This window comes from Pelodiscus sinensis, chromosome 22, assembly GCF_052426305.1.
Source record: "Pelodiscus sinensis isolate ZL-2025 chromosome 22, ASM5242630v1, whole genome shotgun sequence".
NCBI classification, from domain to species: Eukaryota; Metazoa; Chordata; order Testudines; family Trionychidae; genus Pelodiscus; species Pelodiscus sinensis.
The window spans coordinates 4,731,421-4,749,117 of NC_143073.1; the positions used below are offsets into that span (position 1 = coordinate 4,731,421).

Sequence of the window (17,697 nt, forward strand, 5' to 3'; positions counted from 1 at the left end):
GACATGCCCACTATCCCACAGTCCCACTGAGTTAGCATTATGGCTCTTTGCTCCCTGTCAGCTACTCCAGCAGCTGGACCGCCCTTTCCCCTTCCCTCTCCAGAACAATCATAGGTGAACGGATTAAAAAAGCCGTGGACCGCCACGCTGATTTAAACAGAGGCAGTTTGGGAAGAGCCGTACCTGCTGCTCCTGGGAAGCTGGAGGTGCTGAGATCCTGGACAGACATCCTGGAACAAAGAAAGACAACGGTGAAAGTTCCATGGTCACTCCCCCAGCTGGAGTTTACTGACTAATGGGGCGTCTCAGCTGTGGGGGGGCCCCATGCACCACCCTGCTTGGCCAATGCAGAGAGGCTGGTCAAAAAGGCCCGTTTCCTTTGTGAGCTATAGACAAGTGCCTGAACCATGAGCAGTAGAAAGGTATCTGCATGCTCCCTTTTAGGGTTGCCAGGTGGTTTAACCAACAGCTCCCCTGCAGAACCAGGTAAGCAGGGGGGCTGGACCCAGTTGCTGAGTGTGTGTAGGGTTGCCAGGTGTCCGGTATTGACCTGGACAGTCCAGTATTTTTGCCCCCTGGAGGGGGAAAAAATCAGAAAATACCGGACATTTTAGGTGTCTGGTATTTTCTGAATTTTTTTACCAGACAGGAGGTGAAAATACTGGACTGCCCGGGTCAATACCGGACACCTGGCAACCCTACTCCCTTTGTGACTGAGCACAAAGCCGTTCTCCCAACACAGGAAATTCAAGTTTCAGGAAACAAACGCTCAGACCAGTCCTGGCAGGGGTGACGTCAGACGGGACAGCTACAGTCCCTAGTTGCAAACCGAGGGCAGGATTTCTCTCTGCGGGGAAGGGGCTGGGCTGTTTCCTACCTCGAATGCAAGGGCAGAGGGTCCAGACGAGGCTCAGGGACACAGACAGCAGCAGCAGCCCAGCCGCAGCCGCGAGGGGCGCAAGGTAATTTGAGCACTGCCTGGCCATGTCTGTGGCGGAAACTACAAAACAGACACAGGTGACTGAGTCGAGCCAAGAGGTTGGTGGTGCCACCGCATCCATCCCTTCCCTCCCCATCTCTATCCCCCTTAAAATGGGAAGTGTGAGGCTACCAGAGCCTGCAGCACCTGTGGCTCCTTGTGTTGCTTCTTTTCTCTCAGGCAAGTTCTTTCTCTTGTCATTAGAATCTTTTCTGCACCTTCTGCCACCTACACAATCCTCCCTGTGGGTTTCTCCTCATCCCCTTTCCATCACTTTATATATCTCATGGGAGGGAATCTCGCCTCTCAAATGCCTTTAAATTGCCCTTTCCTCCGGAGAGTTATTTAGTTCACTCTACCTGGATCTAAATGTACCATCTGGGTGCGAGCTGCCCTAGAGATCGGAGCTACATCGGCTTGTGGTCCCTGGAATGTTTCAAGTTTCCATCCCCCAAAGTCTCGTGAGAAATTCTAGCTAAGACACAGAACAGTCCAGCTTTCTGGGCTGGAAAGTTATGTCAGAGCTGCTCCAATTGGGGCCACATCACATTTTTTCACGTCTGTGGTGTGACTGTGTCAGACGAAGCCATAGAACTGTCCAGCTTTCTGTGAAGAGAAGTTTCCTAGAGGGAGCTCTGACTGTGGTCAGTCACTTCACACCTATTTCACATCGGAGTCCCCCTAAGCCTCCAATACAAGATCACTCACCCTCAGGGTACCCGGTGCTCGCATTCACACTCCTGCCAGAAGAGTTGAATTTGACGTCACAGGTGAAAATCTTCCCGCTGGCCCAGGTGTCGCGAGGGACACTGATGTGATTTACGAACGTGAAAGATCCATCCTTCGCCTTCAACCAGCGCGTCAGCCCCTGTTCCTGCCACTCCCCAGAAATGCTCCAGGAAACATGGACGGGGCCGGACGCTCCCTGGACCACACAGGCCAGATGCGCTGTCCCGGTGCCTTGGCGGCCGTGTGGAAATGGGACCAGAAGCAACACCCCGCTGCTGTCGGTGTAACTGTCTGAGCAGAAGGAGGTGGCGAATTCAGTGTGACAATGAGCAGAGCTGCAGCCTGATTTATCTTTCACCAAGACCGACAACAGGGCTGAGATACTATCTGTGATGGGACCAGCTTCTCGGTCTGAAAGAGGCCCACATACCCAGAGCTCTTTCCTCAGGCCTAGGAAACGTGTGTCAAATGTCATTCGCCAGCCCTGATGAAGAAGCTCTGTGTGAGCTTGCAAGCTTGCCCCTCTCTCCAACGGAAGCTGGTGCAATCAAAGAAATTACCTCCCACACCTTGCCGCTCGCTCGTCGCCTGGGACCAACCCAGCAACAGCAAGGCTGCCTGCTGCCTGCCACTGAGACGTTAAATGCAGAAAGGCCACTGATGAAGGAATGTGACATCTAAGGAGATGTACGCGCCTGCACTAACAAGAAGGAAGAAGATGTGCAATTTTATGAATGGATCTGCCCTTAAAAACCTGTCATTAATGCAAAGCATCGTTACTTGTCATCACAGCTCTTTGGTTAGAAATATTCCCAACCTGGGTGCCTTGAACTGACACAGAGAAACGTCAGTGGTTTATTTTCAGCACTTTCAAATGTCTGTGGTTTTTTTATGAATGAAAAATACATATTTGATCTTTGCTGTATCCATAAAATTTACTGTAGAGCTATTGTTTTTGGCTGAAAGACTACGTTCCCTTTCACCGTTCATCCATAGCTCTGGTATCTTGTTACTGGGATCTTGTTAGAGAAGAAACAGGCAACCCAGGAGCGGATGTGGTAAATGGAACTGCTTTATTGCCCACACAATTTTACTTCGGACATTCAACACAACGTCCAAGTGGCAACAACCTGGCACCAATTATGCCCTTGTGTCTATTTTAGTATGTTAATTCACACTCCTATCGCTACTTTTCCTAAAACCTTATTTAGTAATGTTAACTCCCATAAAATGAATATTAATAAGCAAATAATGAATACAATTATACCCACCTAATTACTATTTACAGAATTTCTAATTAAATCAACACTTTTTTACACCACAAACTTTCTAAATCAGCAGGTTACAGAGATTACAAGAAATTTAACCCTGAAGATATTTTATAGAGAGCCAATGAGAATAAGCAAAAGACACAACAAAGTAGAGCTGCCAGATGCTTATCTATTTTTCTAGGCTGCAAAAATGAAGGGAAAGAACATGTTCAGGGTATTGCCTATTGTGGCTGAACTCCGTACCGCTATCCCAGACCCAACAGTTACATTGCATGGGAACGTTGACATACACTTTGTCAGTCAGTTGTTAGTTTCTCTAAACAAGCTCTGGTTCCTTACCTCCAACAATCAGTGTGGATCCATTCCCAAAAATCAGGTAGCTGGTAATTGTCACCGCACAGTAGTAAACTCCAGTCTCATTCCGTTGGAGGTTGTTGATTTTCAGCGTCGTGCCGTGTGGCTCGTGCTTGCAGACAAATTTACTTACATCTTGATCATTGAAACACTTCTTAAAGCATGTGAGTGTCTCCCCTTCTCTTCTCAGATACCAAAACACTTCCTCTCCTCCTTCCAATATTTTCTGGAAGGAACAGAGGATCGTTGCAGTGTCACCGACTTCAACAAACTGGATCAGCTGAGGCGGGTACAGAAATAACTGTACGCCTAGCACTGGAGAGAGAAAACATGGTTATGGTCAGTTTCCATCTGGTCTCCACTTGCCACTGAGGGAATGGGTAGCGCAGCAATAGAAATGACTACATCTGAGAACATCTACGCTCTGCAGCTTAAATGCCAAAAACCTGAGTATAACTGTATTACAAGGAAAGGGAAATGCAATTAAAATCCAGGAACATTTCAAAAAGATCTCCTATGTATTCAACACGGGTGTCCTATTGAGGCTGTGTTCTCAATTCCAAAGCTTAATGCAGATGTTTTACCTAAGGAAGATAAAATCAGACACTCGGCAAAGATCATTGTAGTAAAAAAAATTAAATAAAGGAAAGTCCTGACTTGCTAGCCAAACGTCTGATGCCTTGTGCACTGCTGCAGTGACTACACAGCATCTTGGTCACTTACAGGGAGGAACACCTCCGAGAGGCATGGGCTGTAGTGATCGATATGGGGGGCTGGGCCTGGCAGGTTGTTAATGAATCTACAGAGAATTCTGTAATTCTTGCAGCATTTCTCTGCATTCCAGTGGCACAAGGATGTTCTTTAATGTTTAATAAGAAACTGAAACAACTTCCAGTAACTAACACAATGTTTCCTACATAGAAATGGAAAAATGCCCTGCCTGACGTAGAAGCAGCAGTCCCATGTTTGGCCTGTCCTTGTACCGTGTTTCTTGGTGGTACGCTGCTGATCAGGAGCGACCATTTGGCTTCTCACCAGACAAGGAAGGATGTGATTTTCAAAAGCGCCCAAGCCCCATTCTGAAAAGTGACTTTGGGCCAGATTTTTAAAAGTATCCAGGTGCCCATTAATGCAGACGGGGGCCAAATGGGATTTTCGAACACAGTGAAACTGGCTGGGGCTCGTTCCTACTGAATTCAGTGGAAATTACACGCCTCACCTGCCTCCCCTTGGATGTGGCAATAAACTGGTTAAAAACAAACTAAACAGGGGCTGGTTAATAAGCTGCGTCAGGCTGCACAAAGGAGGGAGGGAGAAGTAAAGTGCATCTGCCAATTACCCTTCTGAAACAGCTGACAATATGGGCTAGTGTTTAAAGCAAGTGATTCAGAAATGACCAGGTTCCCTAGATGCCTTGGAAATATCTCCTTAGCCTAGGCCCCATTTTGAGGGTGCACTGACTGGCTGCAGCTCTCCCAGATCAATCTATTACAAACCTCTTCCCGGCAGCTCTCAAATGCTGGGAACCACCACACCCACGAAGCCCACTCCAACATACCAACCCCAATCCTCCAATCAAGCCACTCACCTCAACCCAACCAATCAACCTCACTCCAAACCACCAATGCCAACTCTTCAACCAACCAACCAGCCCCACCCTAATCCAACAACCCCAATTCTCCAACCAGCCAACCAAACCACCCACCTGAACCAAACGGCACCCCAATCCACCAACCCCTAACTCTCCAACGAACCCACACACCTCAACCCAACCCAACAATCCCACCCCAATCCACCAATTCCAACTCTCCAACCAATCAAACCACCTCAACCAAACCATACCCAATCCACCAATCCCAACTCTCCAACCAACCACCAACCAACCAACCTACCCTAATCCACTAACCCCAACTGTCCAACCAACCCTCACAACCAACCAACCCCAACCCAATCCACCAACCCCAACTCTCCAACCAATCAACCCAACCCAACCAACCCCACCAACTAACCAACCAAACCCACCGCAATCCACCAACCCCAACTTTTCAAGCAAGCAACCCACCTCAACCCAACCCAACCCAACCAACTACCAACCAGCCAACCCAACCTTACCCCAATCCACCAACCCCAACTCTCCAACCAACTACCCACCTCAATGCAACCCAACCAACCAGCAACCAACCAACCCACCCCACCAACCAATGAACCCATCAACTCACCAACCAACCCACCCCATCCCACCAACCAATCAACATTCCTTCTTTCCTTCCTAGCCTCCCACAGTCTGGGGCAGTGTTAAGGGGAAGCAGGTGTTTCGCTGATGAAGGGAGGCTGGACTGACCAAGATGCTGCCTGATTTCTAACCCAGGGCATGACTCACAATCACCCAACTTTCCTTTTGCCCCAATGTAAAGGGGAGTTTGTAGGAGCATCAATCACACGCCCAGGCCCCCATGGAAAGGGGCTTAGTGCACATGGAAATCAGACCCCTTGGTGATTATACTTTTATGTTCTCATATATCACTGCTATGGGGCTGCGTGTTGTCAGCAGCCATGCAGATCAGACCCTAGAAACCGTCACTGTCTTCAGACCCAGTATCTCCCCAGCAGAGAAAGAGAGACAGTGACTGGCACAGACCTCCAAGGAACACCGCTTGACAATGGAACTCTGCCTTATTGCTCCAGGGACCCCAGCTCAATATTTGGCAACGTACAGAGATTGTTAGGAAGTGGAGGTAGGTGCGGATCCTAAGAGCAGCTGAGTGCCCACCCTTCCCCATGACGCTGCTGAGTCTTCTAGATACCCAGCATGTCCCAGCATATACTTTATGCTGTGTATAGGAATGTCTCCATCCACGGCGGGGGTGGGGCGGGGCAGTGAAAAGGAGCAACGTAGCCCACTGCAGCTACATTTTACACTCGTGTACTCCTCGGGGCTGGAGAGAAGATGGATTTCCCATCCCATGCACATTGGTAAGATACCGAAAGAGTTCCCCGTCTTGAAGTGGGATGAAATAATCAAAACCCTAAACATTTCCCTTGCACCAAACCCCCAAATATCGGTTTTGGTTTTGGAGAAGGGAAGAGTTTTGTTTCAATAATCTGGGATGTTTCCTTTCCATTCGGATCCTATATAGTTTTGACCCGGTTCACTGTTATGTCAGCTGTAATTAGTTTACGCTTCTCTGCAAGACGCCATTTTGAAATCGAGATTGGGAATGGCTTATTTTTCAGTTTTGAATTTTTTTTTAAAGTCAACAGTTTAATCAAAGCTGATATCCCCCCCCCCCCCCCCCCACTCTCACCCCAGGAAAATATCCAAGAAAAGGGCATTTTCTGACACAGAAATGTTTCTTCAAAATAAGGCCTCCGCCAGGGAGAGGGGAGGCAAAGGGGGCAGTTGTCCTGGGGTCCAGAAATTTAAAAGGGCAAGGGTCCAAGGCCACCATCACCGGTATCATGGTGACAGCAGTGGCTGGAACCCTGGCCAGGCCCTGTAAGTCACCACTATATTCCCAGGCGGTGCTGAGGGCTGACTGGGGGAGGCTAGCCCCTAGCTCCTCCCCTTCCATATGATGCCCCACCCCTTTTGGGTGACTTGAGCTGAGCCCCCACCTCACATCCCTGCCAAGTGTTTGTCCAACTAGTACTTAAAAACTCCAATGCTGGGGATTCTGTACCTCCCTTGGAAATTGTCCTGCATTTTAGTTCCAGAACTGAACTCCATTTAGAAGTTTTGCTGCAAATTAAGCCCATAACGTCTTCTCCTGCCTTCAGTGGACAGGAAGAAGAATTGATCCTCATTCCCCATATTGGAAGGTGAGTGTGTAACAAGTGCTGTGTAACACTTTTATTGTATCCATCAAAAGAAGCACAGGTGCCAAGAATGATAGAAATCGCCAAATTCTGCTCTCTAAGGATTCTGCTCTCAAATTCTGCACTAAAGGGGATGGTTGACTTAAGATATGAAACTTCCGATATATTAAATACGTAGCTGGAGTCGACGTATCTTAAATCACCATCCACACAACTGGCGGTCAATGGGAGCCAATGCTCCCGTTGGCTTCTCTCACTCCTCGTGAGGAGCAGGAGAACCGTCACTGACGGGGGTGCCCTCTGACTTCGATTTAGTGGGTCTTTACTAGACTCACTAAATCGAACCTCGAGTGGATCGTCCATGTAGTGTAGCCGTGGCCAAAGACACTGGCGTAAAACTGGAGTAACTCTACTGACTACACCAGATCTCCTCCAGATTAACGCTGCCCCAAATCAGAGCAGAATCTGGCCCAGGGGATTTGAGTGGTTGCCTTTCTTATTGCACAGTGAGCACTGAACTGGTAAAAAAGGTGACACACACAGCACTAGCTGGGTTGCCATCTGTTTTTAATGAGGGACACAGTGACAGCTCGAAGAACACCAAATTGGGATGTAAACAGGCAGCGCGGGGAGATTCGGGCACTGGGAGAGCTCCAGCCGTGGGTGACGGGTTGTTGTTGTTAGATGGCGCACAGGGGCCAGCACTTGAGCCCTGTGGATCTCGCCCTGGGGGGAAATCAGCTGCCTGCAGAGGCTGCACCGCAGAAGCAGCTCCAGCACCGGCCTGGGGAGAGATTCTCACCCCTCCCAGCTGCTCCCGCATCCGCCCTTCCCCTGCAGACTTCCCGGCACGTCCATGGGGCGTTACTGAAAAAGCAAGTCCACGACTGCAGGGGAGGTGAGAGCTGTGGCAGTCACATGCAGCTGCAGGGGTTCAGCTGTGTCCAGGTCCCCCTGCAGATGGGGGAGGAGGGTGATGACGACAATGATTGTGTTGCCATAGCACCCAGCAGCCCCAGTTATGGTCCAGGCCCCGTGGTGCCAGGCGCTGCACAAACACAGACGAAGAGACAGTCCCTGCCCCAAAGAGCTTCCAGTCTAACATACAAGTGACGTGTAAATCACCAACACCAGGAAGCCTTTATATCCCCAATGGAGATTTCCCACCTGGTGAGGCTGGGCTCTGCATATTCTAACCAGAGAAGAGGAGAAAAAGCAAGGAGAGGGAGGCAGACAGAGCCTTCTGCCAGCGGCTACGTCCAGTCAGCAGAGACCCAGCTGTCAGTTCCCACGTGCGGATTCTCTTGCACTGGATAGTTCAGGGTTTTGCACGTTTCCCTCTGGCTGATTGTGGCAGCGTGCGCCCGCTGCGATTCCGCGAATCGAAATCCAGATGAGCATAGACGATTCCACTCTGTTCGGTGACAGTCAGTAAAATTAGCCACCCGCCTTGTAAACTAAGGGGATACGAGCTGAGACAGAACTGAGCAGGCAAACGAGTGTAGCCTGATGGAAAACTCCCTCTCACCTCGGATTCCCCTGCTTGACCTACACACTGGGTGTGTTATCAGAATGAACCCCTTGCTGATTCTGACTTTAAGAACTCAGCTACTGACAATATTGTCCAGATCCAACCCCTGATATAAATGGACACTCTCCTACTAAGAATAGGGAGCTTTGGATCGGGCCCAAAGCACTGTTCACTAGAAAAATCTTCATATTGTTTATATTTATAATTTCTTTTATTATTTTATAGAAGTGCCAAAAATGCTCCCCGATGCACCCCAAACCCTGACACGGGTAGAAGTCAGAAACATTGATCGCTCCCTCATCTTTGACCCAAAAAGGGTTGTTATATCCTCTACCTGTGTAAAGGGAAACTGAGTCCCAGAGCAAGTATGGGACTTGCCCACAGTAAATTGGCACCAGAGTTAGCATTAACGCCCTGTGTTCCACTCCGGCTACTCCAACAGCGGGATCTCAGCTTCACTTTCACTCCAAAGCCAATCCGTTTAAGAGTGAAATATACAAGTTCAGTGGGTGGATTAGAAATGCCTCGGACCCACATTGATGGATACCGAGTCCACTTCCCAGCCCTGACGAAGAGCTCTCTCTAAGCACCAGCACCTGCCTTCCTCAACAAGGCTATGTCTAGACTGCATCCCACTTTCGAAAAGAAGGATGTAAATTAGGCAGATCGAAAGTGCAAATGAAGCACGGATTTAAATATCCCACGCTTAATTTGCATATGTGCATCCGATCGCTCTTTCGAAAACGGGTATTTTGAAAGTGAAACCGCAGACTAGACGCGGTTCTTTAAAAAAAAAAAAAACCTTTTTAGAAAGACCCTGTACTCCTGAAAAAATGAGCAGTAGGGGATCTTTCAAAAAAGGGGTTTTTCCCTGAAAGAACTGCGGCTTCACTTTCAAAATACCCTGTTTTGACAGAGCTATCTGATGCACATATGCAAATGAAGCGCAGGATATTTAAATCCGCGCTTCATTTGCACTTTCGATCTGCCTAATTTACATCCCTCTTTTCGAAAGAGGGAGATATTCTAGACGAGCCCCAAGAGTAGCTGCTCCCATCACAGGTAGTACCTCACCCTCCTTGTTTCGCTGCTACAGGGGTAACACAGCTATAAGAAAAAGGCACACACGGAGCTGGGAAGAACCGTACCTGGTGCTCCCGGGAAGCTGGAGGTGCTGAGATGCGGGGCTGGCATCCTGGAACAGACAAAGACAAGAGTAAAAGTTCTTCTTCCACCAATGCTTCCCCAGCTGCACTTCCCTGACTAACGGTGCAGCCACACTGCGGAGGCCCTGAGCACCACCCTGCCTGGCCAATGCAGAGAGGCTGGTCCGAAAGGCCAGTGCTCTTTGTGAGCTATAGACAGGTGCCCGGGCCATGGGCAGGAGAAGGGTTTCTGCCTTGCTGCCTTGTCACCAAGAACAAAGCCGTTCTCCTGACACAGGAAAACCAACTTTCAGGAGACAAATGTTCTGGGACCAGTCCTGGCAGGGGTGACATTTGGGGTGTATCTAGACTACAGGGTTTTGTCGACAAAAGCGGACTTTTGTCGACAAAACTATACCTGCGTCTACACTACCGCCGAGTTCTGTCGACAGAACGTTGACAGATTTCCGTCTACAGAAGGCGTCACTGCATCCACACTGTGCTTTGCGTCTACACTCTCATGTCGACAACGCGGCTCATGTTGTCGACCGAACTGGATGTAGTCTAGACGCTGTTGGTTGACAGAAAACTTCTGTTGGCAAAGGGTGTAGTCTAGACGTACCCTATCTGTCGACAAAGCCTCTGTCGACAAAAGCCTGTAGTCTAGACGTAGCTTGCCGCTTGGAAGGGCAGCTGCAGCCCCCAGCAGCAAGCCGGGAGCAGGATTTCTCTCTGCGGGGAAGGGGCTGGGCTGTTTCTTACCTAGCCTGGAAGGGCAGAGGGTCCAGACGAGGCTCAGGGACACCGACAGCAGCAGCAGCCCAGCCGCAGCTGCCAGGGGCACGGTGTGATGTGAGCACTGCCTGGCCGGGGCTGTGGAGGAAGCTACAAGTCAGACACAAGTGGCTGAAGCCAAGAGGTTTGTGGTGCCACCGCGTCCAGCCCTTCCCTCCGGCTCCTGTTTCCCCCCTGGCCTGAATAGAGGAAGATGAGGCCACAGGAGCCTTTAGCATCTTTTGCCTTCAGTGTGGTGCCCGAGTCAACAGGCTGATGTTGTACCGAGACCCCCCTGCCGCTGGCTCTCGTCTCACTTGCCCGTAGCTCACAGGAAAACAGCCCCCTTCTCCCGCACACGCCTCTCTATCCCTCCCCCCAATGACACTGCTTGCCATTTCACTCCGGAGGGTGTTTACTGGCACACCTGGGCTACATCTACACAGTTTGTTTGTTGCAGAAGAGGAAATGCAAATGAAGCGCTCATTTGCAAATCTCGTGCTCTCATTTGCATAGTCTCTTCTGATCCTTTTTGCGGAAGAGTTTTTGCAAAAAAAAAAAACCCGCCGTGCAGACAGGGCCATGTGTCGGAAGAAAACCTCTTTTGCGCAACATCCCTTAGTCCTCAAAAAATGAGGTTTACAGGATCTGGTGCAAAAGGGTTTTTTTCCGACAAATGGCCCTGTCTCCACTGCGGGTTTTTTTCATCACAAAAACCTCTTCCCCAAAAAGGATCGGAAGAGACTATGCAAATGAGTGTGCGAGATCTGCAAAGGAGCGCTTCGTTTGCATTTCCTCTTCTGCAACAAACAAACAGAGTAGACGAAGCCCAGGTGTGGAAGTGTCTAATGACGATTACAGAGCACTGCAGTTCCTCTTTGCTCCTCTCCCGAAATTCTCTGCTGAGCCGCCTGCTCCTCAGGGTCACGGACAGAGGGCAGAACAGGGGGCAATTGTGCCGGGGCCCGATGATTCAAAAGGGCCTGCTGCACCTGGCTGCCACACTCCGGGTGGTGCTGAGGACTGCCTGAGGGGAGGGGACTCTGCACAATGCACTCCAGATGGTGCTAAAGGCTGGCTGCCCAAACCCCGCCCTTTCTGCCTGAGGCCCTGCCCCTTTCGCCTGAGGCTCCGCCCCCTTTGCCCGAAGCCCCGCCCCTTCTGGGAGCCCCCTTGTACTTTGCCCAGGGGCCGGAATCCTGTCGGTCTCTACTGCACCTAACTAGCACCCGACATCCCCACTTTCTGATTGCAAGGGACACTAACATAGCTCTGACTATGAACACTTCCCATGTCTGTTCGATTGTTGCCATAATCACCAGAGTGTCTAGGAGTCCTAGTGATGCGTCAAGCGCTCATTGTGCTTTTTCTCCTACTGCCCAGGAGCGAACAGAAAGTGACTCACCTTCCGGGTACCTGGCAATTCTCTTCACGCTCCTGCCAGAGGAGTTGAATTTGACGTCACAGGTGAAAATCTTCCCGCTGGCCCAGGTGTCCACGGGGACGCTGATGAGATTTATGAACACGAAGGAGCCGTCCTTTGCTTTCAGTGTCCATGGGACCCTTGGCTCCTGCAGCTCCCCAGAAATATTCCAGGAGATTTGGACGAGGTTGGAGACTCCGAGGACCATGCAGGCCAGATGAGCCGTCCCGTTGGCGAGGAGGCTGCTGGGAGATGGAGCCAGAGACAGCACCCAAGTGTTGGAGGTGTAGCTGTCTTGACAGAATAAAGCAGAGAGTTTAATGTGACGCGCAGCCGAGCCGCAGCTGGAGTTAACGGTTAATGGCAGAAGATGAAGCAGCAAACAGGGAAAATGTGAAGAATAAAACGGAATGATAGCCAGCCAAACCCAAACCCACATTTGCAGAAGGGAAACTCCATGCTAACCTAGACACTGGGGTAGTTCTAAGAACACCTCTTAATGCCAATATGTTGTTTATTCACACATGGCTCAGGCTTCAGTGGTTGATTTTCCGTTGTGCAAAAATAGATGCTCTGTTCTTTGAGATGAGTGATGGTGTATTCGCTCCTTACAGATTTCAGAGCGGCTCTGTTTTAACAACGGGATCCTTGATAAAAACGACCAGAATGGGTCAGACCAAAAGTCCATCCAGCCCAGCATCCTGTCTACCCCCAGTGGCCAATGCCAGGTGCCCCAGTCGGAGTAAACAGAACCGGTAATGATCACATGATCTCTCTCCTGCCATCCATCTCCACCCTCTGACAAACAGGCTAGGGACACCATTCCTTATCCATCCTGGCCAATAGCCATTAATGGACTTAACCTCCATGAATGTATCTAGTTCTCTTTTAAACCCTATTACAGTCCTAGCCTTCACAACCTCTTCAGGCAAGGAGTTCCACAGGTTGACTGTGCACGGTGTGAAAAAGAACTTCCTTTTGTTTGTTTTAAACCTGCTGCCCATTAATTTCATTTGGTGCCCAGTAGTTCTTTTATTATGGGAACAAATAAATAACTTTTCCTTATTTACTTTCTCCGCACCACTCACGATTTTATAGACCTCTAATACCTCTGATAACTGTGACACCACCATTTAACATGTTCCTGCGCACATGAAATCAGCCTGCATTGCCCCACCATTTCTTTTCTGCACACCCAGTTCTGCATCCTTACCTCCAACAACCAGGGTGGATCCGTTGCCAAACTCCAAGAAGCTGACGTACGAATCGGCGCAGTAATAAACCCCGGAGTCATCCCTTTGGACATTGTAGATTTTCAGTGTCACAGTGTCTCCTTCAGCTATACAAGCAGCTTTACTTACATTTTGCTTATCTGCGCATCTCTTAATTAACATGGGTGCCCCGGCGTCTCGCCTCCTGTACCACTGAACTGTAACGCCGCCTCCTAAAAATTTATTTTGGGAAGAGCACTGGATCTCGGCTATATCGTTCATGTGCACGAAGAGGAACGGCTGAGGCTGGTGCAGAAATAGCCGCACTTGTACCACTGCAGGAATAAAACAGGGCGCGTTATTAGAGTCAGCCTCCAGCAGATCTTCACTGGCCCCCAATAAACTCGAGAGATCAGAACAAAATCAAAGGCCATCAGAGGATCTCTGAGCTGTACACCAAAGCCCTGGAGCTCGTACTAAAACTGTGCACAAGTGAACTGAAGATCATCTCCGTCCTAGCAGACCTGTCCCAAGCTACCAGACATCAGGAAAGCCAGTGTCCAATGCAAAAGGTTCCATTCTCAATTCCAATCCGGACCAAGCCGGGTGGTGTGAAATCCTTACCCACGAGAGACAAAAGCAGATACTCAGCAAGCAGCATGATTTGTAATAAACCCGGTCATGAAAGACGAAGTCTACAAGCCCCCGTCTGGTAGACTGCTCAAGTGGAACAGTTCAACATCCTGAGATGAACGCCTCCGGGGGGGATGTGCTGTGCAGATAGATGCTTTGAACAGGGCTGTTGGTTTTTTTTAAAGGACCCTTTGGGGACAAACGATCGCTTCTCATTTGTTGCAGCATTTGAATCAAGCCTGGGCATGTCGTTCAGATTCCTGACTGTAAAAGAAGCACCGGGCCCTGGCACAATGTGGACCACGCAAGGGATTGTCATGGGCTTGCCTCTGTGTTGAACTGAGACAGCTTCAGAGCTTTCTGGCAGGTCAGGCGATTGCATGCAACACAAGTTCAAGGTGTGACAGTGTAGACAGAATTCTCTGTGCTGCCCGTTGCAGTTGGTTTTCCCACAAACAGCTGGGGCTAGAGTTTTTAAGAGGCCAGGTGCTATTAGACATTGAACTAACAATGTGTTAGCTCTGCCATGCCTATCGGAAGAGAGCAGCATCCAGTGGGCATCCAACGTGCTAAGCACCTGGGAAAATCTAGCCCTTTTTTTATGTCCTGGGGTTACGTCTACACTGCAATCGGATTCTGCTGCAAGGAGTCCCAAAGCTCAGGTCAACTGACGTGGGCTCATGCGACAGGGTTTCAGTGTAGACGTCCTGCAGGGGCTGTGGCCAGGGCTAGCCACACAAGTACTTACAGGTGGTCAGGCAACCCCCCAATTCAGGCTGGTAGCCGTGCCACTCCAGCCAGCCTGCTAATATTTAAGGCACTCGTTTGAGCAGCTCCACTTCCAGTTGCAATGTAGACATACCCTGAATGGGAGCTGGGCTCTTCTCAAAACATGGCCCAAAATGGGGGCGACAGACACTTCTGCAGGTTGAACTTCTTTAATCCGGCACCCTCAGGAACTGCCTGGTGCCGAACCAGAGAATTTGCTGGACCATGGGGGGTCCATATCTAGCAGCATGCCCAACGCGTCCACTGATGAATGGGCTCTGAGAAGACATTTAGGGGTAAATCAGAGTTAAAGAATAACACAGAGGGCCAGGACCGGGGGCTGTCAACAAACTTTATGGGACCGCGGGAAACTCAGCCACACCCAGGATAAGTGGACGTCCTTGTTGCTGGACATGATGCTGGGACGTAATTGGGGACCAGTTTTGCACCTGCTCAAAGCGTGGCTCGCTTCAGGAGCAAGATGAGGGAATCCCTGAGAGTGACTTTCCAGACTCCAGAGCAGCTCCAGCTTTGTCAGCGGCCTTCAAACGCTGCAGTTTCTGATCTCGCATTTTGCAGACCCCCAACTCCCCTTGAGTTGAGTGGGGCAGAGCTGGGCGCACCAGGAATGTAGGATCAGACCTTGTTAGTCCAGACTCGGGGGGGCTGTGAGGGGTGCACCGCACACTTCATGCAGCACAATACACCTTTGTTCATCCCAAGATGGGGGTGATTTTGGCGCTGGTGCATGTTGTTTGGCTCCTTGTTATTAATAGCAATCCTGAGCTAATAAGAATATTGCAAAGTGTTCCCTAAAGGAGATCAGTATTATTAGACCCATTTTACAGATGCAGAAACAGAGAGGAAGTGACTTACCCTAGGTCCTGCATTAGGAATGTCAGGAATACAATCCAGGTCTCAGGCTTGTGGACTATCCATTAGGCCACACTACCTAGGGCAAAACTCCTCCCCAAACAGCTTGAGAAAATATCTTGGTTTGTGCCATGACATGTCGTGTGTTTCACGCTACTGAACGGTACAGTCATGCTTGTGTTTCCTTCATGGCCTGTTCGGCTTCTCCTCTGCGCCAGCCGTTTCCTCTACAGATGAAGCGGGGGAGCCGTTTCTGTCTGTTTGGCAAGCAAAAGCGGGGAGAGACCTGAGAAAGCAAACAGCCCACGCGCTGGGCTAGCGGAACGAACACAACGAAGGTGGCAAAATGAATGGCTTGAAACTGACCACAAAAGCAAGTGCAATCATCCAAGCATCCGGTTCTGACCTTCTTTGAAACAGCAGCTCCTGTGCAACCATTTGTGTCACTTCCTTGGTGGCTGTTTGTCTTGCAGCTTGTGGGTTGTTAATCTTGGTTGCAATTTGTTTTTGTAAAACAAGGTAGAAAGCAAATCAGTCAGGGCACATAAGTACAGGAGCTTCCTCTTGGATTTTAATAGACTTGTATTATCACTGGATCATAAGACTAGAAGGGTCCTTGAGAACTCATTCAGTCTAGTCCCCTAAACTCATGGCAGGCCTCAGTGTTGTCTAGATCATCCCTGACAGGTGTTTGTCTAACCTGCTCTTAACGATTTCCAGTGGTGGAGATTCCACAACCTCCCTAGGCAATTGATTCCAACCTGACAGTTAGGAAGTTTTTCCCTAATGTCCAACCTAAACCTCCCTTGCTGTAATTTGAGCCCATTGCTCCTTGTCCTACCCTCAGAGGTTAAGAACAATCTTTCTCCCGCCTCCTTGTAACAGCCTTTTATGTAGACAAAACCCATTGTAATGTCCCCTCTCAGTCTTCTTTTTTCTAGACTAAACAAACCCATTTGTTTTTCAATCTTGCCTCATAACTCATGTTTTTTAGATCTTTAATAATTTTTGTCGCTCTTCTCTGGACTTTTTTCCAATTTGCCCATATCTTTTCTGAAATGTGGCACCCAGAACTGGACACAATACTCCACTTGAGGCCTAATCAGTGCAGAGTAGAGCGGAAGAATGACTTCTCATGTCTTGCTCACAACACTCCTGTTAATGCATCCCAGAATCATGTTTGCTTGTTTTGCAAGTGTCACACCGTTGACTCCTGTTTAACTTGTGGTCCATTATGACCCCTAGATCCCTTTCTGCAGGACTCCTTCCTAGACAGTCGCTTCCCATTCTGTACATGTGACATGAATTGTTCCTTCCTAAGTGGAGCACTTTGTATTTGTCCTTATTGAATTGCACCCTATTTACGTGAGAAAAATTCTCCAGTTTATCCAGAAAATGTTGAATAATCTTATCCTCCAAAGCTCTTGCACCCTTTCCCAGCTTTATACATGTACTCCCTATGCCATTGTCTAAATTGTTGATGAAGATACAGAATAGAAATGGTCTCAGAAGTGATCCCTGTGGGATCCCACTCATTACGCCCTTCCAGCATGCCTGTGAACTACTGATAACTACTCTCTGGGAATGGTTTTCCACTCAAGTTTGCACCCACCTTATAGGTTGCATCTCCCCCTTCTTTATGAGAAGATCCTGGAAGACCAGTGCTTTTTTTGTGATGGTATTGCTCAGTATGCACTACCGGCACCTCCAGTCAGAGCTTACCTGTAAAGAACGGAGCGTACCCGCACCTCTGTATGCAAATGTCCAACAGTCGACTGGGCTGCATGTCTTAAAGGGACCACGTCTCTTAAAAGGGCAATGATGGCCCCACCCTGCCTTTTTTATATTTTTTGCTCAACAACTTTTCCCCTGGAGTACCGGCACCATTTTTTTTTTAACAAAAAAAACCCATGGTGGAAGACAGTATGAGAAGCTTCACTGAAGTCCAGCTATACTATGTCTACCACTTTCCCCCATCCACAAGGCTTGTTATCCTGTCAAAGACAGCTTCCCGGTGTGACAGGGCATGTGCCCTGCACTGGCGCTTTAAGAGCAAAACCCAGCCCTGACCAAGGGTCTGAGCACGAAGCCTCAGCTGAGGTGGGTATTGCTCATTAGGGCCCAGCTGGGGGCTATATAAAGAAGGGCTCCTGGCAGGAGAGGGGAGGCTCAGTTTCTATTATAGTTATA

General features: G+C 49.3%; 1 protein-coding gene across 1 annotated transcript; it reads right to left on the reverse strand.

Annotated features, from left to right (window-relative positions):
* Positions 1-6,961: 6,961 nt before the first annotated feature.
* Positions 6,962-14,001, reverse strand: LOC112545006 (immunoglobulin alpha-2 heavy chain-like). The gene is made up of 6 exons (XM_025182237.3): positions 13,858-14,001; positions 13,236-13,568; positions 12,005-12,316; positions 10,588-10,698; positions 9,829-9,875; positions 6,962-8,563 (listed from the first exon to the last, which is right to left on the reverse strand). The coding sequence occupies exons 1-6, from the start codon at positions 13,892-13,894 to the stop codon at positions 8,468-8,470; spliced, it is 936 nt and encodes a 311-aa protein (XP_025038022.3). The 5' UTR covers positions 13,895-14,001; the 3' UTR covers positions 6,962-8,467.
* Positions 14,002-17,697: the final 3,696 nt, after the last annotated feature.

Bases quoted from the DNA above. Each gene is read 5' to 3' on its own strand.
- LOC112545006 (XM_025182237.3), bottom strand. From the start codon at position 13,894: ATGCTGCTTGCTGAGTATCTGCTTTTGTCTCTCGTGG. The intron at 12,317-13,235 runs GTAAGGATGCAG...TATTCTGTCAAG, and splicing joins ATCCACCCTGGTTGTTGGAG to ACAGCTACACCTCCAACACT. The intron at 10,699-12,004 runs GTGAGTCACTTT...CTTCCTCCACAG, and splicing joins AATTGCCAGGTACCCGGAAG to CCCCGGCCAGGCAGTGCTCA.